This window comes from Panicum virgatum, chromosome 2K (assembly GCF_016808335.1).
Source record: "Panicum virgatum strain AP13 chromosome 2K, P.virgatum_v5, whole genome shotgun sequence".
In the NCBI taxonomy this organism is placed as follows: Eukaryota; Viridiplantae; Streptophyta; class Magnoliopsida; order Poales; family Poaceae; genus Panicum; species Panicum virgatum.
In genome coordinates, this window is record NC_053137.1 from 672,297 (window position 1) to 692,948 (window position 20,652).

Below are 20,652 nucleotides of genomic sequence, written 5' to 3' on the forward strand. Positions count from 1 at the left end.
TATTGTTCTTTACAAAAAAACAAGTTAATAGTTCGTACATCTCATCTATCATCGATGTGTGATGAGGAGAGCAGCAAGAAAATTAAACGAACCACGGCTGCACCGCCCTCCAGGCACCCAATGACGGTTGCTTACTGGTCGCCATGAGTGTCGATACCTGGGAGAGCGCCGCGCCCTCCTGAAAACACCATGAAGCGCCGTCTAGTGGATGAAGAGCCGCTGCAGTGCCCATGGCCGCGTTGCCATTCCCAGGAAGGTTGCGGCAATCCCAATCACAGCTTGATGAAGCATCGGGCGGGGCTGGGGAAGTGGGCATCTGGTGTCGTGTGGGGATAAGCATCTTTGGCGAGTTTGCCAGAGCTCCTGAGTGGTGACGAGACATGGGATGGCAATTAATGAGGGAGAGAAATTAGGGAAGGAAAAACCGTTGCTGCCTTTGCAACAAAAAAAATTGCTACAGTGTCCGTCACATCGAATTTTTTGACACGTGCATGAAGCATTAAATGCAGTTAAAAAAAATAATTAATTACACAGTCTAACTGATTAGCACGAGATAATTCTTTTAAACCTAATTAGTCTATGACTGGACATTATTTGTCAAGTAACAACGAAATGTGCTACAGTACCAAAATCCAAACTTTTTGCGAACTAAACACATCCTAAAGGTGTTAATGGTGCGATTCCCAAGATTCAAACCCCCAATAATATTCTATAAAAAACGAGCAACCTAAGCAGTAAAAGTCTTATTAGAGTTTTTACTACCTCTCTAATGCATGCCAGGTTGTGGGATTTATGAGAGTTGATTGCGTTGAATATTCTTTATATATATATATATAAAGAAGAGAGAGGGAAGAAAAAGGTTACTAATCTCATACATAACCTGTTGTTGCCTGCCAGTGTTTCTTTGTTCGACCGTACGAGGAGGAGGTGCGGGCACATGGACCCCCCCCCCCCACTTTTGGTTTCCTGGCCTGCCCAGCTCTGCCTCTCACGTAGCCCGATAATTTATTCTCCTTTTGTTTTTATTATCAATCTTTTCGTTGATTTATTATTTAAGATTATAAGGTGCTGTACTGCTACTGCAGCTAATATCCCAATGGCCAAGAGGAGAGAGAGAGCATGAGAGGCTGACCGGTGGGCCCGTCCGGGGCTTGGCCAATGGGAACTCGACAGAAGCTCGACACCCAGACCACACTCTCTCCTCCGGCCTCGCCTCGCGTCGTCTCCCCTCCCTCACCACGCACCACCACCGATCGATCCCTCTTCTCCTCTCCTCCCCTACCCTTTAAAGCTAGCTAGCGAGCGAGCGAGCTACCTACCTACCTGCCTCACCTCGCCGGCGGCGACCCATCAGCCGTCGTCCGTCCGTCCCTCACTCGCTGCTGCCGCTGCATCGATCAGGCCAGCATCAAGCGGATCAATCGGAGGGAGAAGCTATCCAGCTCAACGACGACGGAGAAGATCGAAGAAGAAGAAGATCAGAAAGGGATCGACCAAAGATGGGGCGCGGCAAGGTGCAGCTGAAGCGGATAGAGAACAAGATAAACCGGCAGGTGACCTTCTCCAAGCGCCGCAACGGCCTCCTCAAGAAGGCGAACGAGATCTCCGTCCTCTGCGACGCCGAGGTCGCCGTCATCGTCTTCTCCCCAAAGGGGAAGCTTTACGAGTACGCCACCGACGACCGGTACGCGCCCACTTCACCACCTCCTCCTTAATTTCCCCTTCCATTATTCATTCGACTGCTCCTGCTGTCGTTGCCGTTTTTGGCTCCGAGCCGCCGATTCCCCGCCGAAAGCTCCTGCTGGGTTTTGCCGTTTTAGGCCACCATGGTCCATGCGGCCTGCACCCTGCGGCTGATGCTGCTCCCTTTCCTTCTCTTCCATCTCTGGTGCTACAGCTGATCATTTCATGCTGCATCTGCTGCTTCCTCATTTCGGGAAATTTCACCATTAATTGCCCCCCCCCCCCCCCACCATCTTCAGTTTCTTCAGTTGCCTTGCCTTGCCTGTGCTGTGCTTATGCCTTATGTGATGTATGTGATGCCCTTTTTGCTTTCTTGCTGTTGCCTGCAAGTGCTGCAGATGCTTGCCTTAATTTTCTGGGGATTGGTGACTCCAGTCGCTTTAGTTCTTCAATTCCTTCTTTAATCCGTTTTATGCTCGCTAACATCATGTGGATGATTCTCCATTGGATTAGATTACCCCAGCCCCCATGTAATCAGATCTTGCTTCCTCACCAGCTGTGCTCTTTGTTCATCTCGTTCCTGTCGTCCGATTTGTACTTCGGGTGCTATTTTATTCGTCGCCCAAAATCTTTGCTTTGATTATTTCAAAAAAAAAACTTGATTTAGTTTGCTGCTTTTTCGATTTCCCATCCACCATGGATAAATAATTAATGACATGCAGCGCGTTCCCATTTCTCAACGAAAGAGTAAATTATCACATGTTCCGAGGAGTTGGCCACCACTCAGGCAGCGACAGCAGCCTTTTGCTGCTGCTTGGGACTTCGAGCTGCTTGCTAGCTTAATTGCTCTTCATTCTCTCTCTAGCTAGCTCAAATTACGGCAAATTATGAGTTAATGATCCCTGAAAATCTGAAAGACACGACAAGAAGATGGATAGATCTAGCTCTTCTTTCTCTGATTCTTCGACTTCTCCGGCCGTTTCCTTCTCTTGCAATCCAGCTTCTTCCATGCATGCTGTTTTTCGAGAACGGATCCTTTTATGCTGTTTCAGCTTCATAAGCCATCGCCTCTTGCTTGATCTTCTCAAGGTGTGCAAAGCATGTAATAAGTGCAGCAAAATCTTGCTGACTGTTATATTCTATCTATATGTATCTAAATCCGGTGTCGATGCACCCGGGTTTTGTAGAGTTATATCTATCTATTATATTAATAAGGGAGTGTTAGAAGAAGGCACCACGTTCGTCTAGAGGGTCTAGAAATTCCTACGTTAATCTAAAAAAGAGAAGAATTTGCACCGTCGGATTTTATGAAGATCTAACAGTCTAAATTAATTAGAAGAGTCCATATTAAAATTAGGGGTTTAGAGAGAAGGATTTGCACTGTTGGATTTTATGAAGATCTAACGGTTCAAAGTAATCATAAAAATCCATGTTAAATTCAATAAAGATGCAACGAGAGCTGTCTTCCTTAATCTGGGATGTCGAGGAGACGACGCGCGGGGATGCGTTTCGAGGTGGCCGGGAGGTTGTTTCAATGTTTTGCAGGATGGCTCGCTTGATCTGGTGGGAGGCATGTGTGCATCGCACTGTTTCACACTAGATGCCACAAAACCATGCGAGAGGACGACGGCGTTGCAGCAGCGAGCTGAGGCAGACGGGAACGGGAGGATGCACACAGCATGTGTGCTTCATGCATGCATGTGTGCATCTGCACGCTTGCCGCCCTGAAGAATGAGCCCAGTTGCGGCAGCGAGCGGGATTGGATTGATTGCCGAGAGCCCGAGACACACACGGACGGCCGCATGGGTAACAAGAGTGCATGCAGCCGCAGCACAGCAGTAGGCAGTGGCGGTACGGTGGATGCAGCAAAACATTGGAGGGGCCTAATAAGCTCCTCCCTCCTCAATCTCTCCATTTTTTCTTATGGTTGACGTGAAATCCGGTCAACATTGAATACTAGATCATACGGATCACGAACGGATCGAATCACCATGAGGCTGCGCAAACCGGTTCAACAACCCTTTCAGATCGGATTCCTAAGGTTTGGCTTAGATCGATCGTTCGAGAGGGGATAACTACCAAGCTTACGTGATGGAGGACGGTTAGATTTATGAGCAAACCAGTAAAGGGATAACCAACACACTTACATGATGAAAAATGACTACAATTATTAAAATATTTCATATGCCATAACATATTATGTACCTATTTGTACTTGGAAAGAGACCTGTCAATAAACAAAATAAAGGTATATGACTCGGAGAGGAAAAGGAGTTCAGCCATGGCAACATAACCTGGCTTGGCTTAACATAATTATTAAAATATTTCATATTCTATAGAATATACATATGTGTACTTAAAAAGGTACCGATCAATAAATAAAGCTATAGGACTCGGACAAGAAAAAGGTTCCAGCCAAGTAAATAAACAGATGACCAACTAGCAAATTTCAAACAACAACATAACCTACGAGGCATTTTGCACATCTTGATCTTATGCGTTCCTGCGCCAGGTTGTTTTGACTTATATCTCAGCCGATACTCCACTTGCTAGGAATTCAAGTCGCTCGCCGCGCATCCCAGCCGGAGCTAGGGCGTGTCCTAGCCGGAGCCGCCATGCTGCTACCACAGCCTTGCGGGCAAACGTCGCGCGGCGCGTCATGGCCGGAGCAGCTGCTCCAATCACACGCCAACAAAAACATGAGCCTGCAGCCGATAGGATAACCCCGGGAGAACTCGAGCTACGCAGTGAATTTCTCCATGAAGGGCATCCGATGCGGAAGATGCTAATCGATTTCAAATGTATAGACAAAAGAAAATGTAAGAGGGAAAAATCAGCAGAAATAGCGGGAGAAATTAGAAGTCCAAGAAAAATATTAGAGACACCAGCAAAAACACGCCTGGAAATATCCATTGCCGATATGACACAACTCTAAAGTAGGCTAATTTATGCGATGAGATGAACCAAGAAAAACAAAAGAAAAATCAAAGTGGAAAAAAATCAGGGTTGGCCCAAATAAAAAACTTTATCCATCTAAATTTCTTAAAGAAACATTTATACATTAATATACCCTATATATAAAAAATTTCAAAGAAAAGCTAAATAAAGATTCAAAATATTATAACGCATAAATTAAAGTCCAACAAGCAAGTTAAAAGTTGTAGCATTCTGCAACATCACTACCACATTTATATAAATATATTTAATAAGTACATATAAAAACTTTGTAAAAGAAAAATTATGTATTCAAGGTGACCACATCTTACAATTAATCATCGGACTTACATGCTAAAAAATGCACCGATATTCAAGACGATTCAATATTAAAATCAAACTCCAAATTTAGACATTAAAAGGTATATGAGAATATGCCAACATGACATAGAAAAATTGAAAAATTAATATCATTCCTCAAGAAAAAATATAAAAAACTAGCTACCCGTGCTATTAGCGCGGGCCACCTTACTAGTTCTAAAAATAAGGTAAAGCTGTTTATGTACTTTCTACATCCAAGTTCTACACATTTTTCTAGTGTTCCGTATTTCTATATATGATGACTCTCATCTCGGGTGAAAATGCGATAGTGGTTCATGTACATCACACTTTTCATATAACTTTTTATTAGATAATATAAGTTTCGCAGACGTGTATGTGAGTAGCGGATCATTTTTACTTAATTAGTCAAGGCTCAGTGAAACTACAGCTAGTAACACTAGTTTGGAACTCAGTAAACCATTTAATTAATTTTCATGCGAATTTGTTTTTAATATGAGAATTTGTTTTTAATACCTACTTTTCATGTGACATTGTCTGTAAGTCATGTGTAGCGTACCGCTAATAGATATAGGATCATAATCTGTCCATGTGTCTTGCAGTCCTTAGATGAAACTTACAGAAAGGCGCTGAATCCTTACGCTAAGGCAACTGATACATTATAGCTTTATTCTTGACTTAGCTAACTAAAATGGATCACTTGCCCTACCGTAATGGCTGAACCCTATTTTGTAAACCCCAATATCACATGTGCTGAGTGCTTCTTCACGCATTCCACAATCCACATCCCTAGGTGCCTAACAAACCCTGACTGCTTAAATATATAACATGCATTATTTGTATAGCTTATTAATGTTCTTAATAGACACTTCTATATAATAAGCTGCTCTATTAAGACAATGTAATGCTGGTTCCAAAGCAATAGGGGTCTGTAATAGTGCCTTTAAACAGCTAATATCTTGTTAACCTAAACAGTACTGTCAGATCTGAAGTTAAGATAATATGAAAGCAAACGGTAATTAAGTTCAGGCATAGCTTCTTTACAATTTTTATGTTAGCTTACTGCATCGTCAACTTGTGGTTGCTTTTTTTAATTATGTTGATAATTTCCCCATTGTCATGCTAGATGTGTAATAATAAGTGTGCCTGTCAGCTTTTTCTTGCATCACTGCCTTTAGAATATACCCAGCATTTACTTATCCCTTTCAATTTTCTGTGGTTTAATGCATGAACTGGTTACTGAATTATTTTGAGGACCTTCAGGGACATGATATGGTATTATTTTTCCGCTTTTCAGCATGGACAAAATTCTTGAACGTTACGAGTGCTATTCCTATGCTGAAAAGGCTCTAATTTCAGCTGAACCTGAGAGTGAGGTAAGATGATGGGTTGGGAAACACTTGGGATGCATCTTTACTTTGTCTCATGCACCAATGCTTCATTCTACGCCTACACTATGAGTAAGGTTGCTCACACATGACAATATGTCTGGAAATTTTCAGTTGTGTTTGTTAAATAACAAAACAAAAGCTTTGCTGAAACAGTATAACCAAATAAAAATATGTATATATAGGATACTAGGATGGCCTTATATTTCATGTTAAATATAATCAATTGCATATTCTGTACATTTACATACATAAGAGGATATGCCTAATTACCTGAACTCATCTTATGGTGCAAAACAGCATAGGCAAATGAGAGCAATTTGATATGGTACTGTTATACTTGTTTTTTTAAGCTTACAAGACCCCACACGGGTAGATATTTTATAACTATCCAAGTTTGAGAAACTGTACATGATGCCAAAAATATCATTACATTTGGTCCAACTGAGGCCTTGACAGAACCTCACAACTCATTTGAATGTTCGAATGACGCTGACTTTTCTTGTGTAGTAATTTGTTTTCCAATTTTCGCATTAAGCTATTCGTTGACTACTACCTGTAGTTGTATTATATTTCGAACCCGTATTTATGTATCTGTGTGATAACAATATCTGACTGTCGTAGCACAGAAGGTGATTCCTTTGGGACTCTTTGTATTGCTTTTGAATTTAAATGTGTGTCTATATATATATATATATGCATAACTAAGAATCTTCTCGCTTTCTAAGTCATCAATCATATATTTTGATAAATACTACTGCTTTAATTTAAATGTACAGTCATCTAAATGTAAGGAAGGATACATGCATCATGCCTTCAGTGATGATTGTAACTTTTTATTAGAGTGTAATGGAAGTCATGTCTCTCAAAATTGGAGGCTATGTCCAGTGGCTCCATGCATGGTGTGTGTTTTATATAATTTCCCAGAAAAACCATGATGAAATCAAAGTTGCATTGTTTTAGCATGAGGATACATTTTCATATCCAGAGCTATTTTATATAAATCGGCACTGATAGCAGTGTGCCCAAATGTAAGGTATTTTTCATAAAAGAGTGTGGTGCCAATTTGCTGTTTATATATAATAAGTCTAATAAGCCTTTTTTTCATAAGCAGGAAAGACATGTAGCATGCCCATGACTTCATTTGATTCGAAAGAATAGAACTTTAGGTGAAAAATATCTCCCGCTAACAACACTTGCAAAAATTACTTCCACTATTATCTAGATACCTATAGGAATAATTATCTGAAGAACACCAATAAAACATTGTTGTGGAGATATTTGTAACATGCATAATAACCAACAATAAAATTGTTTTTAAAATGTCAGATAAAAGCTTTTTCCACATTAAACTGTAGGTTCTCTACTAGGACTGTAATTCAGTATTTATCACTAATCTACCAATGCTATCCAGCGAGGTACAATGCTGACCTTTTTTATGTCATCTTTTTTGAGCTTTATATACTAATTGCTGGTTTTTAATATATCAAAATAATGGGAACATCATGTTACTGATGTTCAGTCTAATAAAATTTGTTTAAATTGTTTTTTAATATTTCTTTGGTGCCGTTATGGATTGTTGGCTATTAATTACTTGCTATAAATATTCCCTGTTTTCCAAAGAAGCATATGGATATGACCATGAATAGGAGATAATTTCATTAGATTTTTTTTCCTTTTCCATTCTCAATTCTGATTTATAGGTCTTGCTGTATATGCAGTTGGAAATAATAAATCACTTGAATAGTAATTTAGTTTCTATTGTAGTTTTAGTAGTAAGTTCTGGTATACTTATTATTTTCTTCGAACTATAAAACATATTTACCAACAATTTTTTTTGAATTATAAAACATATCAATTGTCTGTAGTAGTAGTAGTAGTTGATTGTGATTCTTAAAGATAAATGTATGAAAAATCAAATGATGGTTTGAACTACAAGCAGTCATATGTGCCTGTCTAGTTGATACTTTGATTACACATTGTAATTATGCTGATCTTTTCCAATGTAAACTTACATAGGAGAAAAGGAGCTGCCTAATTATGTGCCCCGAATTTCATAATAGACTGATCTTTGCTGATGCCTAACCGAAAATGTTAGTGTATCCTGACCATCGTCAAGCTGTCCTGCCTGACCCTGACGCAATGACACGGCCTGAATTTTATGATGTCTCACTCTAATAATCAGTCTACATGCACGTGATACATAGCAATCAGGCTCCTCATTTGTCCTCTCGTTTGCAATGTCATCAATATGCTGTTCCTTCATAAATATTCATCGTGACCTCTGCGAACTAAGCATCATGTACTTTTCTTTACTACTTATTTTAGTCCTTATTAACTGAATCCTGAAATTATCGTTGCTTTTAGATAATAACATGATGAGATTTTTGCATAAAAGGCATAGGATAATTATTCTGTTGAGTTTAGATGAATATTATTCTGCTGATAACCCTGCTTTGCACTGAGTTTGTTATATTTTTGTTCCACTTTTGTATCTCATACTGCAGTGGTGTGATCCTTCATGCCAGCACTTCTTGTACCAAATATGATCATGAATTCATGAGAATTTCTCTTTTTTCTGATGAGTGTGCAAGTGGTAATGTGTGAATGTAGGGCACTAATATCAAGATAAACATATATGGCAAAGTTTTTATCCTTGCAAAACTGATGCTAAGTAGCTTTTCTCATTGCTGGGCCATCCATTATCTGTTCACTCCGTAAAGTTTCTGACAGAATTCACTTTCATATTCAGGTAAATTGGTGCCACGAATACAGGAAACTGAAGGCCAAAATTGGGACTATACAAAAATGCCACAAGTAATAACTATTTGATGGTGATTTGGATTTTGAATAATTGTCGACCTAGTATCATTGTGTAGTTTCCTCGAAAGAAAACCCTATCATCTCGTGTAGTATGCACACTGTATAATAGGTGGCGCACGCCAAATGACCTGTGTGCCTTGCAGGCACCTAATGGGAGAGGATCTAGAGTCTCTGAATCTCAAAGAGCTCCAACAACTAGAGCAGCAGCTGGAGAGCTCACTGAAGCACATCAGATCAAGAAAGGTAGTAACAGTTTTGCTTATGTTTTCACATGGAATCTCTTCTTCTGCTTACTATATAATCATGTTTCTATTATTGCTCCAAATGGCTTGCTATTATAGTTTTTTACAACTAACATAGCCTTTGTTATGAATAGCACTTGTATTCATTATGAGGGCTCTAGGTTCGAATATATACATGTACAGGTATTAGAAAATATGCACAAAACCCCTTATACAACGGGGAAACTACAAAAGATACATATACATCTAACACCACCCCTCAAACTCAAGGGGGATCCATGACACTGAGTTTGGAGAGATAGAACCTGTGCTGAACTCTGGTTTGTGCCTTGGTAAAGAAATCTGCCAACTGAAGCTCTGAAGGCACATACTGAAGAGCAATAACATCATCCTGTACTTGTGCTCGTGTATAAGAAGCATCAACACCAATATGCTTAGTGAGCTCATGCTTCACCGGATCACGAGCAATGCTAATGGCACCTGTATTGTCAGACAAAAGAGGAGTCGGCCCAGAAACAGAAACACCAAAATCCTCAAGTAGCCACCGCAGCCAAGTAACCTCTGCTGTCACAAGAGCCAAAGCTCGCAACTCAGCCTCTGCATTCAAACGAGAAACTGCTACCTGCTTCTTAGTCTTCCAAGCAATGAGAGAACCACCAAAGAAAACACAATAAGCAGAAAGAGATCGACGATCAGTGGAATCACTAGCCCAAATAGCATCAGAATTTGCATGAAGTCGTAAGAGCTGGAGCGAGGAAAGAACAAGTGACGAGATATAGTCCCACGAAGATAACGCAGAACACGAAGAAGATGACTATAGTGGATCTGAGTGGGAGTAGAAACAAACTGACTCAGGATATGGACAACATATGAGATGTCAGGACGAGTAACGCCAAGATAAACAAGACTCCCAACAAGTTGACGATAACGAGTGGGATCGGCAAGGAGCTCCCGTCAGTGGCACAAAGATGAACATTAAGTTCCATAGGAGTCTTTACGGTACGGTGGTCAGTGAGAGAAGCACGATCAAGAAGATCCTGAATGTACTTTTCTTGGGACAGGTAGAAACCGTGAGGTGTGGAAGAAACCTCAATCCCAAGAAAGTAACGAAGGGGACCTAGATCAGACATAAGAAACTGCTCACTGAGACATGCCTTCACAAAGGCAATATACTCAGAGTCATCTCCAGTGATGATCATGTCATCAACATAAAGGAGGAGAAGAGTCCGACCACTAGAGGAAGTGTGGACAAAGAGCGCAGGATCATGAGTACTGGCAGAAAAACTAGCAGCAGTTACCACAGAGGAAAAATGCTGGAACCAAGCACGAGGAGCTTGCTTGAGGCCATAAAGCGAGCGGCGAAGACGACATATCATACCCTCAGAAACCGAATACCCAGGTGGCAGCTGCATATACACTTCCTCACTGAGTTCACCATTAAGAAAGGCATTCTTCACATCAAGCTGAGATATAGACCACTCACGAACAGAAGCCACAGCAAGAAGAGTGCGAATAGTGGTCATATGAGCCACAGGTGCGAATGTCTCATCATAGTCCCGACCATGCTCCTGCTGAAAACCACGCGCTACAAGACGAGCTTTGTAGCGCTCAAGAGAACCATCAGAGCGGGTCTTAACCTTGTAAACCCATTTACAAGTGATAGGACGGACATGTGCGGTAATAGGTACAAGATCCCACGTGCCAGTGCGCTCAAGTGCAGCAATCTCCTCGGCCATAGCATGCTGCCACTCCTGATGCTGAATGGCATCACGGTAAGAAGTCGGCTCAGACAGAATAGTACCAGCAAAACCAAGCCGATCTGGAGGCCGAAGCGACTGCCGATCACGAAGAACATATCGTGGAGCTGTCTCAGCATCAGAAGGTGCAGCAGAAGAAGATGGCTCATCAGGAGAAGAAGGCACATCAGAAGATGATCTGACAGCCCGCCGAGTACATGTGTAGACATGTGTGACAGGCGGTTTACTATCATAAGTAGTACCCATAGGAACCTGTGGAATATCCTTCGAAAAAGAAGGGACCACAGGTGAAGGGGCCGCAGAAGAAGGCTCCTCAGGTGAAGGGACTACAGGCAACTCAACAGAAGCCTCAGAAGAAGGGTCTAGGTGTGAAGGAAGAATAGGAGCAATAGGAGTATCAGGAAAAAGTTGGAAGGAGAGTGGCTCAATAACAAACGCTTGAGAAACATCAGGAGAAGGACGAGGATAAAAAGGATGAGACTCATCGAAAGTAACATCCCGTGAAATCCTCATCCGACGGCCAACAGGATCCCAACAACGATACCCCTTATGCTCAGCTTAGTGCGCTCTCGAGGTGCAAGAAGCACATAGCAGACACACCCAAAAAGGCGAAGACAAGAATAGTCAGGAAGCTTGCCACAAAGAAACTCATACGGAATCCCACCACGAAGAGAGGACGAGGGCTGAATATTAATAAGATAAGTGGCAGTGGAAACAGCTTCAGCCCAAAAATGTGGTGGAATAGAAGAACCGATCATAAGAGCACGAGCAGTCTCAAGTAAATGACGATGCTTACGTTCAGCAACACCATTCTGAGCATGAGCACCAGGACAGGAGAATTGGACAAGAGTGCCTTGCTCAGAAAGGAACTGACGAAAGGCTCCAGATAAATACTCCCCAGCAGAATCAGCACGAAAGACCCTAATAGAGATATCAAACTGAGTACGGATCATAGTGGCAAAATTTTTATAGATAGACAAAGCCTCACTACGATGTTTCATAAAATAAACCCATGTGTGGCGAGAAAAAACATCTATAAAAATGATATAATATTGATGGCCTCCTTTCAAGACAAAGGGAGCCGGACCCCATACATCAGAATGAACAAGATCAAAAGGATGTTTCGACACCGACTCACTAGAATAGTAAGGAAGCTGGCCAGTTGTTTCCCTAGACGACAACCCTGACACTGTTCTAGAGATACATCACCAGAGACTGACCCTAAAAGACCACAACGAACGAGCGTAGACTGACGCGAGCCACAGAGATGTCCCAAACGATGATGCCACTGAGCAAAAGACGATGTGGATGACGAGGACGCAGCAGAATCAACAAGACTGGCAGAAGCAATGGAAGGAAGACGAAGCCAGTCAAGCTCCCAAAGACACTGAGAATCACGTTGACGAGGGCCAGTACCAACCAGGTGACCCGTGATGCGATCCTGAATACAACAAGAATAAGAATCAAGAATCACACGATAACCATGATCAGTGAGCTGGCCAGCAGAGATAAAGCTGCATGGTTAGTTTGGGAACATAAGAAACAACAGGCACATGAAAAGAGGGAGACAAAAGAGTTCCCTGCCTTGCAACAGAGAGAGACGATCCATCCGCAGTTTGAACAGTGATAGGAAGAGACGATAGACTAATAGAAGAAAGACTGGTACGATCAGGAGTCATATGGAAAGAAGCACCAGAATCAAGAATCCATGGTAAAGTACTTGAAGAAGACTGAGAAGCAGTAGCAGCATCTAACTGTGCAGAGGACTGAGTAACAGAACCAGCAGCTCCTGGAGGTGCAGAGGCAGTTAGGCGATGAAGCAACATGAGCATCTCCTGTGTCTCAGAACCAGCAGAACTCCGCTAAGAGCCTCCAGTACCAGAACCACTAGCACCACCTGTATCCTGTGAAGAACGACCACTACCACCTCGGTGAGACTGATCCTTCTTCTTCAAGCAAAATGCCTCCACATGAGTCTTCTTACCACAATAGTTACAATGAAGACGACCACCCCCTCCTTCCTCAGAAGAAGACGCTGCTGGAAGAGGCGCCTTGGGTGGAGGGACGACAGCTAGAGACGAAGAAGACCGGGCAGCCAATACTGAAGATGAAGAAGAAGAAGACTGCAGTAGACCAGCTTGCTGAAGATGCAACTCCTCATTACGAACAGCAGCAAGAGCCTTCATCAGAGAAACACAGGGCACACGGGAAACCAACTGAGCTTGAAGCTGCTCAAACTCTTCACGAATATGACTCAAAAAATCATAAGTGCGCCTAGTCTCCAGAGCAACCTTCTGAGCCTTACACGAGTCACAAGTGCTGGGTGATAGTGGGGGACCAATAGAGTCAAGCTGACGCCACACAGCAGACATCTGAGTATAGAAATCATCAACTATAGAATCACCTTGGCGCAATAGCTGTTCCTGACGTAGAGCAGCATTATAAGCAGACTGACCAGTGGGCTCATAGCGCTCACGAAGAAAGGCCCACATCTTATGTGCATACTCAAAACCAACAATATCTGCAGAAAACTGCTCCTCCATACTAGCAGCAAGAATAGTACCAGCACGAGCATCCTCATCTAACCATGTCCTATATGCAGCAAACTGAGACGCATATGACTCCATACTAGCATCATAATCATCAAGGATCTTTGTCTTCTCAGCATGAGTAGCCTTATCAGAAATAATGGGCTTGACAGGAGCAACAGGAGGAGGTGGCCAGGGTATATAACCAGTAATGAACTCCCAAAGACGAAGACCACGCATGTGCCAGCGTAGCCGACGAACCCAGTCGCGATAGTTGGTGCCATTGAAAAGCACCGGACATCGCATAATCTGCACACCATCGGATGACGTAACGGCAGGAGACGCCATCCCAAATAGCAGCGGTCGTCGGCAAGAGCGCAAAGGAAAAGCGGCGGTCGACGGCGAGAGCGCAAAAGAAAAGCGGCGGCAGCAACAGCAATTTTTTTTCGAGTACCCTACTGATAAGCCCGGGGCGAAGTAAAGCGACAGAACGAGTCGACAGCAGCCACCAGATCACAATAGTAGTCCTCTTTTTTTTACACAAGAGGGATGCCTCTGTTTAAGGCTCTAGTGAGCCAAAACAGAGCTTCCCGATGGAAGCGGGCCAGGCGGGGTGGCGCGCGGCCCTTGGCGAGGCAGGGCACTGCCAGAGGCAGCGACGCGGACCCCGACGGGCGGCGGGAGGAGGCCGCGACGGCGGCGCGGCCCTTGGCGGGGCAGCGCATGACCCTTGGCGAGGTGGCGCGCGGCCAGAGGCGGCGGCGCGGACCCCGACGGGCGGCGGGAGGAGGCCGCGACGGCGACGAACGGCCGCGCCGACGAGCAGCAGATGGCTGCAGGCTCAGACGTGGTCGCGGACGGGCGCATGGACGGCGACGAGGCAGCAACACCACCAATCGAAGCGTCCAAGCGGCGGCGGGCGGCGTCCAGCAGGGGCAAATCCCGGCGGCGCGGCGGAGGATCCCGGCGACCCGACGCCAAGGAGGAGACGACACGGCCACGGGCGGGCGGGCAGGCGAACGTGTCCCAGCTTACAGAGGATCGACGAAGAGGTTGCACAACGAAGCAACCGGCACGCAAGTGCGACGTGCAGAAGATGGATTGGGAGTGAGAAAGAAACCCTAATTCTAAATTTTGGCTCTGTATACCATGTTATGAATAGCACTTGTATTCATTATGAGGGCTCTAGGCCCGAATATATACATGTACAGGTATTAGAAAATATGCACAAAACCCCTTATACAACGGGGAAACTACAAAAGATATGCATACATCTAACAGCCTTTATTTGGATATGCAGAGCCACCTTATGGTCGAGTCCATTTCTGAGCTACAGAAGAAGGTAACCAAAGCTGAAATCTTTCCTGCAACTGTACACAGACCAATGAAACTGAACTGGAGCGGTCATTTACCTGATAATTTGTGGTTAAAAAGACCCTGCATCTTGAACAGTCGTCACTGTAAACTGCTCATACAGAAATGACTGGTGAATGTTACTGCTGTTACGTGCAGGAGAGATCACTGCAGGAGGAGAACAAGGCTCTACAGAAGGAAGTAAGCCGCCAAAATAGCATATGCTGAGGCTATGCATTGCATTGAACACACAAGGGTTTGATGTGCTCCTCTTTGGTGCAGCTTGCGGACAGGCAGAAGGCGGCCGCCAGCAGGCCGCAGGTGCAATGGGACCCGCACACCCAGGCCCAGACGAGTTCATCATCTTCCTCCTTCCTGATGAGGCAGGATCAGCAGCCACTGCAGCCTCCACAGAACATCTGGTACACAAGCCCATCAGTTGTATATATGTATGCTCACTTCCTGTTATTACTGCAGTTGACCTGAGTATGTATCATGCCGTTGTCTAGGTATCCGCCAGTGACGGGAGAGAGGGGCGAAGAGGCAGCGGCAGTAGCGCAGCGGCAGCCCGGGCAGGCGCAACCGCAACTTCGCATCGGGAGCCTTCCGCCATGGATGACCAGCCACCTCAATGCTTGAGCTGGCAACAAGCACGTCGAACTCGACTGCTACTACACCACATGATTAATTGCCGTCCCTATCCAGCGATTGCGAGCAACTGCGCCTGCAAAGTGGTTTGTCACCATTTATAGAGTCCTAGCATAAGTTCATGGCAGCGATTAAGCTAAACTATTGTTATGTTTGCAACAAGAAGGGTAAGCACTGTATAATCTTGTCAGCATGTGTGTACCAGCTGATGCATGCCCCCTGTATGCCTATATTATTGGCCAAGTCCCCCATGAATCTAGTGCTGTAGCATAGTTACTGTAGCCTTATTATATCTAATCATGTACTAATTTGGTTCATTAAATTCGGCTCGCAAATTTACACCCATCTATGAAAAGATTTTGCAAATAGACTTTGTTTAATGCGGCATGCATGCAAGATTCCTTCGAAAAAATTTCACTGAAAGTAAACCAAACACGGTGTAGGATTTGAGGCAGAGTGGGGATGGATTTGAGATGAACCCGTGCCGTCATGATTGAGACATGTCGGATGCCGGGGAGCATGGATTGCATAATTGATGTTGATGTTGATGTTGATGTGCATGTGATGTGACGCTGCCAGAGCCATCGATGTGCTCTCCCTTTTGGCTACTTGCATCTGTGCATGTGTAGTGTCTCTGCAAAGCTGAAACACATCACTATCATGATTGACTCGCGAATCTCGATGGCAGGATTTCATATCCAGGCAGTGACCAAAAAGTTGAGTTTGGCTTTTTAGTATTTATTTGATCATAGGTACCTTTTCCATAAAAAAATGTGTGTATATATCATCTTAAAAATGGTCACTCATCGGGGTTATCATAGGTACCTTCTTGCAGGAAAATAAAGTAGACGAAAGCAGTTTATGGGAACTATAAAACGGGAATTGTCTATTTATATTAGTCCTGTCGGTACCCTCCAACTGGGTTACCCACTCCTCAGACTCTCTCGAGACTAAGAGAACACAAGCAATACAACACACAGTGGACGTAGGGTATTACGCTCCGGCGGCCCGAACCACTCTAAACCTGCTGTGTTCATCGTGTTCTTCTAGCGAGATCGAACTAGTCCTAGCTAACCCCCGAGTACTCACCCTCTGGGCTTAGGCGGGTGCATTACGCCACCCGGCTGTGGGTTTCCACTCCACGACATTTGGCGCGCCAGGTAGGGGGATTTAGCTGGTTTTAGTTCATCTCTTGCTCGTCTCTATGGTTCGGGTGGTTGAGCACTCCCACCCTGACGACGACGTGGAGATGACGGAGGGTGTGGCGTCATCCGCGCCACACGCCTCTCGCCTTCATGCGCCAGGGGCAACTGTGCCCGTGGAGCAGCCACCGTCGGCAGCAGCGCGCGCTGCACGTCGGCAAGAGTCAGGGCGCCCGTCAAGGGCCCCCTCACAAGCTGCGAGCGGCGGAGCGACAAATCCCAGCTCGCAGCATACCTCACTCATGTGAGGAAGCCCGCTCCGGCGGAAAGCCCACTCCGGTCGCACTAAGCCGACTCTGGTGGCTCTCTCCGACGGAAAGCAGACTCCGGTCGCACCCCCGACTCTACATCTCTGTAAGTCCTACCCTTAGAGGCCTAGCAGGGAATAAAACCTTTTGCTTTGTAACTAGGTAGTACTTCCGTGTGGTCCAGTCCGGTGAGCCTCCCCCGTGGAGGGGTCCGGACCTCTGCGAACCAGGTTCAGGGAAGCGTACTCACCCTCCGGGGAGGTCCGAGACGTGTAGGCGCTTAGCCTGGTTCCTTACCCTAAGCCTGCATGCTCTACCTCCCTAGGGCGAGTACCGTAGTACCTAAGACTGGGGGCCCGGAGGTCCGGACAGCTCCGACCTCGTAAACCCGTGTTCTGGCTTACATCGCACATCTCATGTACATCTAGTTATAAAGGAAAATTTTATTCTCAGTTCGCCTCTAAGGATGTTACATTCCAATTTCAATCTACGCATTCTGTTTGCGCTAACCCCCACGTGGCTTCTTACTCTTGTGCGGTGATTGTGGTCCGAATTGAGTTGGCTAGTTAGTGATTTAGCTCGAGACCCCTCATGGAAGAGAGGGGTTCGGACGCCTGGGAACCTGCAGGTTCAGGGAAGGGCACTCATTCTCCGGGGAGGTCCGGAGCCGTGTAGCCACTTAGCCTGGTTCCGTACCCTAAGCCTGCACGCACCACCTCCTGTGAATGAGTGCCGTAGTACCTAGGATTGGGAACCTGGAGGTCCAGGCTTTCTCTTAACCTAAAGGCCGGCCCCTTGAGCTCCGTTCACTTAACCTAACTGTCTATCTCAAAGGATTACAGCCAACAGGATTTGGGACCCGTGGGCACGCTACTAAGCATCTACCTTGAGTCATGTGCAGGTCCAAACGTGATGATGCAGTAGGTGACCCAAAGGAGGGACGACGCAGGACAAGACCCTTGCGGTGCGCACTGCTAGGCGCCAGAAGCAGCCAAGTTGCTCACAGTAGTGGCCCCACATGCGGGTTCGTTGCCTCTCCCGAGGCGGGTCCGGGGGCCTCTGTCGGTACCCTGCAATAGGGGTACCCACTCCTACTGTGCCAAGACTCGCGTAGTTATCCGTAACTACGCCCTAAGGAGCTGAGCAGCCGGACCCCTGGGGTCCGGCTCCATCTCACCGGACCAACGGTCCCGGACCCGCTTCCCACTCAGGGACGGGTCCAGTGTCACCACGTGTCCCAGAGGTGGAAATGCTCAGCACCTGTAGCCACGGACTCGGACCCCCGCAGGTGGGTCCGGGACCTCCACGTGCCATCCGAACTCCCGCAGATGGGTCCGGGACCTCCACGTGCTTATCCGGACCCCCGTGAGCTCTCGGCTCAGCTAGCTGCTCGGGAGGGGTCCGGAGCCGCCACGTGTCACGCAGACGCGGGCGCAGGCGCAAGCCTTCCCTGGAAGCTCCCTCACCCACCCGCATTAAGTGTGAGTGGTTGAGGCGGGCTCTGCTGCCTCTGGGCACGGGGCAGCTTTTGTCAGTCCACACTGTGGATCGCCAGTTACCGAGGCGGCTCGTCAGTTACCAAGGCAAGCATTAAAGACTCAGCGCCGTGCGCATGGCGACGAGTCATGATGTCCAGCTATTGTCTGGAGCAACAGTGCACGCTGCTACAGTGAACTGAGCCAGTAGTTTGGCGCTTCATCATGACCTCGACGCGCGGCTGCAGAGGCTAGACTCTACTCTGACAGGACAGCTTAAGACCATCCCTGGTCAGAAGCTACGCACAGAAGCCAACGACAAGATCTCTGGATCTGAGGCATTGAAGGCCAAAGTGTAGTTTATAATACATCACCGGGTCCACATATCGGGGGCCCGCTCAGTGTACATGCTCCCCTTGGACATATAAAAGGGAGAGCACGCCCCCTAGAACACAGAGACACATCCTCAGACTCTCTCGAGACTAAGAGAACACAAGCAATACAACACAGTGGACGTAGGGTATTATGCTCCGGCGGCCCGAACCACTCTAAACCTGCTGTGTTCATCGTGTGCTTCCAGCGAGATCGAACTAGTCCTAGCTAACCCCCGAGTACTCACCCTCTGGGCTTAGGCGGATGCATTACGCCACCCGGCTGTGGGTTTCCACTCCACGACAAGTCCCATGAAAAGTAACACTGCACTTTATTCAAAAAAAATTAAGCTATGATTTCAAACACATTTCAAAGTTATATCAACAAAAAAAAAGGGTAAACGAAACAAAGTCAGCCAACTGTTTATGTGGGGTTAAAAGTAAAACACAACGATCACGGTCGTTTGCCTTTTAGGGCATGCACCCTTTGTGTACCTCATCACTATTTTTTTTCAAACGAAGTGTTCCTCATCACTATTTATTCGGTACTACGTACAAAAGCATTCATCCATGACAGCTCAAAATTTGTGGTCGTGCTTATTTGGAACAGTTTGTATGTTTCAGTGTTCGAGAAGAAGCGGACCACAAACTCTCTCCCCGTGCCGCCCTCCATCCTCCTCTAGAACAGCTCCCCACTACCGGATCTGCGGCCGACTTTTGCCCCTACCCTACCCCTAGCAAGCCCTTCACCACCTACGCACCGCCACCCTTCTCGTCTCAACTCCTGCCGCTGAATCTACCACCAAATATGCGGCTACCAAGCTTCGCCACTGTCTCCGCCACCAGCTTCACCACCACCGAAGCTTGCCATATTCCCCAACCGCCTACCCCATCCACTAGATGTCCGCTGCCATCCGTGGCCGGCGGCAGCATGCCGCCGCCTCGCCACCCTGCTCACAACCCGTCGCCACCGTCGCCCCCAGGGCTTGTCCCTCTTCAGTTGGGAAACATCACTGGCGACAAGCCCCTCAAACCCCGATCCTGAAGCCCCCTGCCCTAACTGCGGAGAGGAGGCTGGCAAGCACCGCAAGCTTGAGGAAGTAGAAAGAAGATGCTAGTTTAGTTCGCGAAAATTTGTGGGGTTTGATACTGTAGCACTTTTGTTGTTAGTTGACAATTAATGTTCAGTTATGGAAAGATTCGTCTCGTCATTTACAGTTAAATTGTGCACTGAGTTATTTTTTTAACTGCATTTAAGGCTCCACTTCATATATATGTCCGAAAATTCGATGTCATGGATACTGTTGGAAAATTTTTGAGAACTAAACATGGCTCAGTTGTTTGGGCTGAATTCGCTTCGGTTCAGGTGATGCAATGTATATCCACCGCAAGCTCGCACAAATATTTTGGAGTTGCTCACTCAGTTCACAACGAGGAGAACAAAAAACGAAGAAGCTTCTAGTATTGCTGCAACTGGCCCGTGGGCTCTTCCCCATCGGCCCGAAGCTCATGGCGTGCATCGCGCGGGGCCCACACACACCGGCAGGAGCCCACTGGTTGGGCCTAGGTCTGCGGCCCGCCCGTTCCAAGTTGTGCATTTGATTTGATTTGATTTTTGCTGCACACTCCTTTGATTGATGATCCTAACGAAAATGCTACTG

General features: G+C 45.9%; 1 protein-coding gene across 1 annotated transcript; it reads left to right on the forward strand.

Moving 5' to 3' along the window:
• Positions 1-1,229: 1,229 nt before the first annotated feature.
• On the forward strand, positions 1,230-16,040 carry LOC120660178 (MADS-box transcription factor 15-like). The gene is made up of 8 exons (XM_039938580.1): positions 1,230-1,684; positions 6,254-6,332; positions 9,097-9,161; positions 9,311-9,410; positions 14,995-15,036; positions 15,207-15,248; positions 15,330-15,469; positions 15,557-16,040. The coding sequence occupies exons 1-8, from the start codon at positions 1,500-1,502 to the stop codon at positions 15,684-15,686; spliced, it is 783 nt and encodes a 260-aa protein (XP_039794514.1). The 5' UTR covers positions 1,230-1,499; the 3' UTR covers positions 15,687-16,040.
• Positions 16,041-20,652: the final 4,612 nt, after the last annotated feature.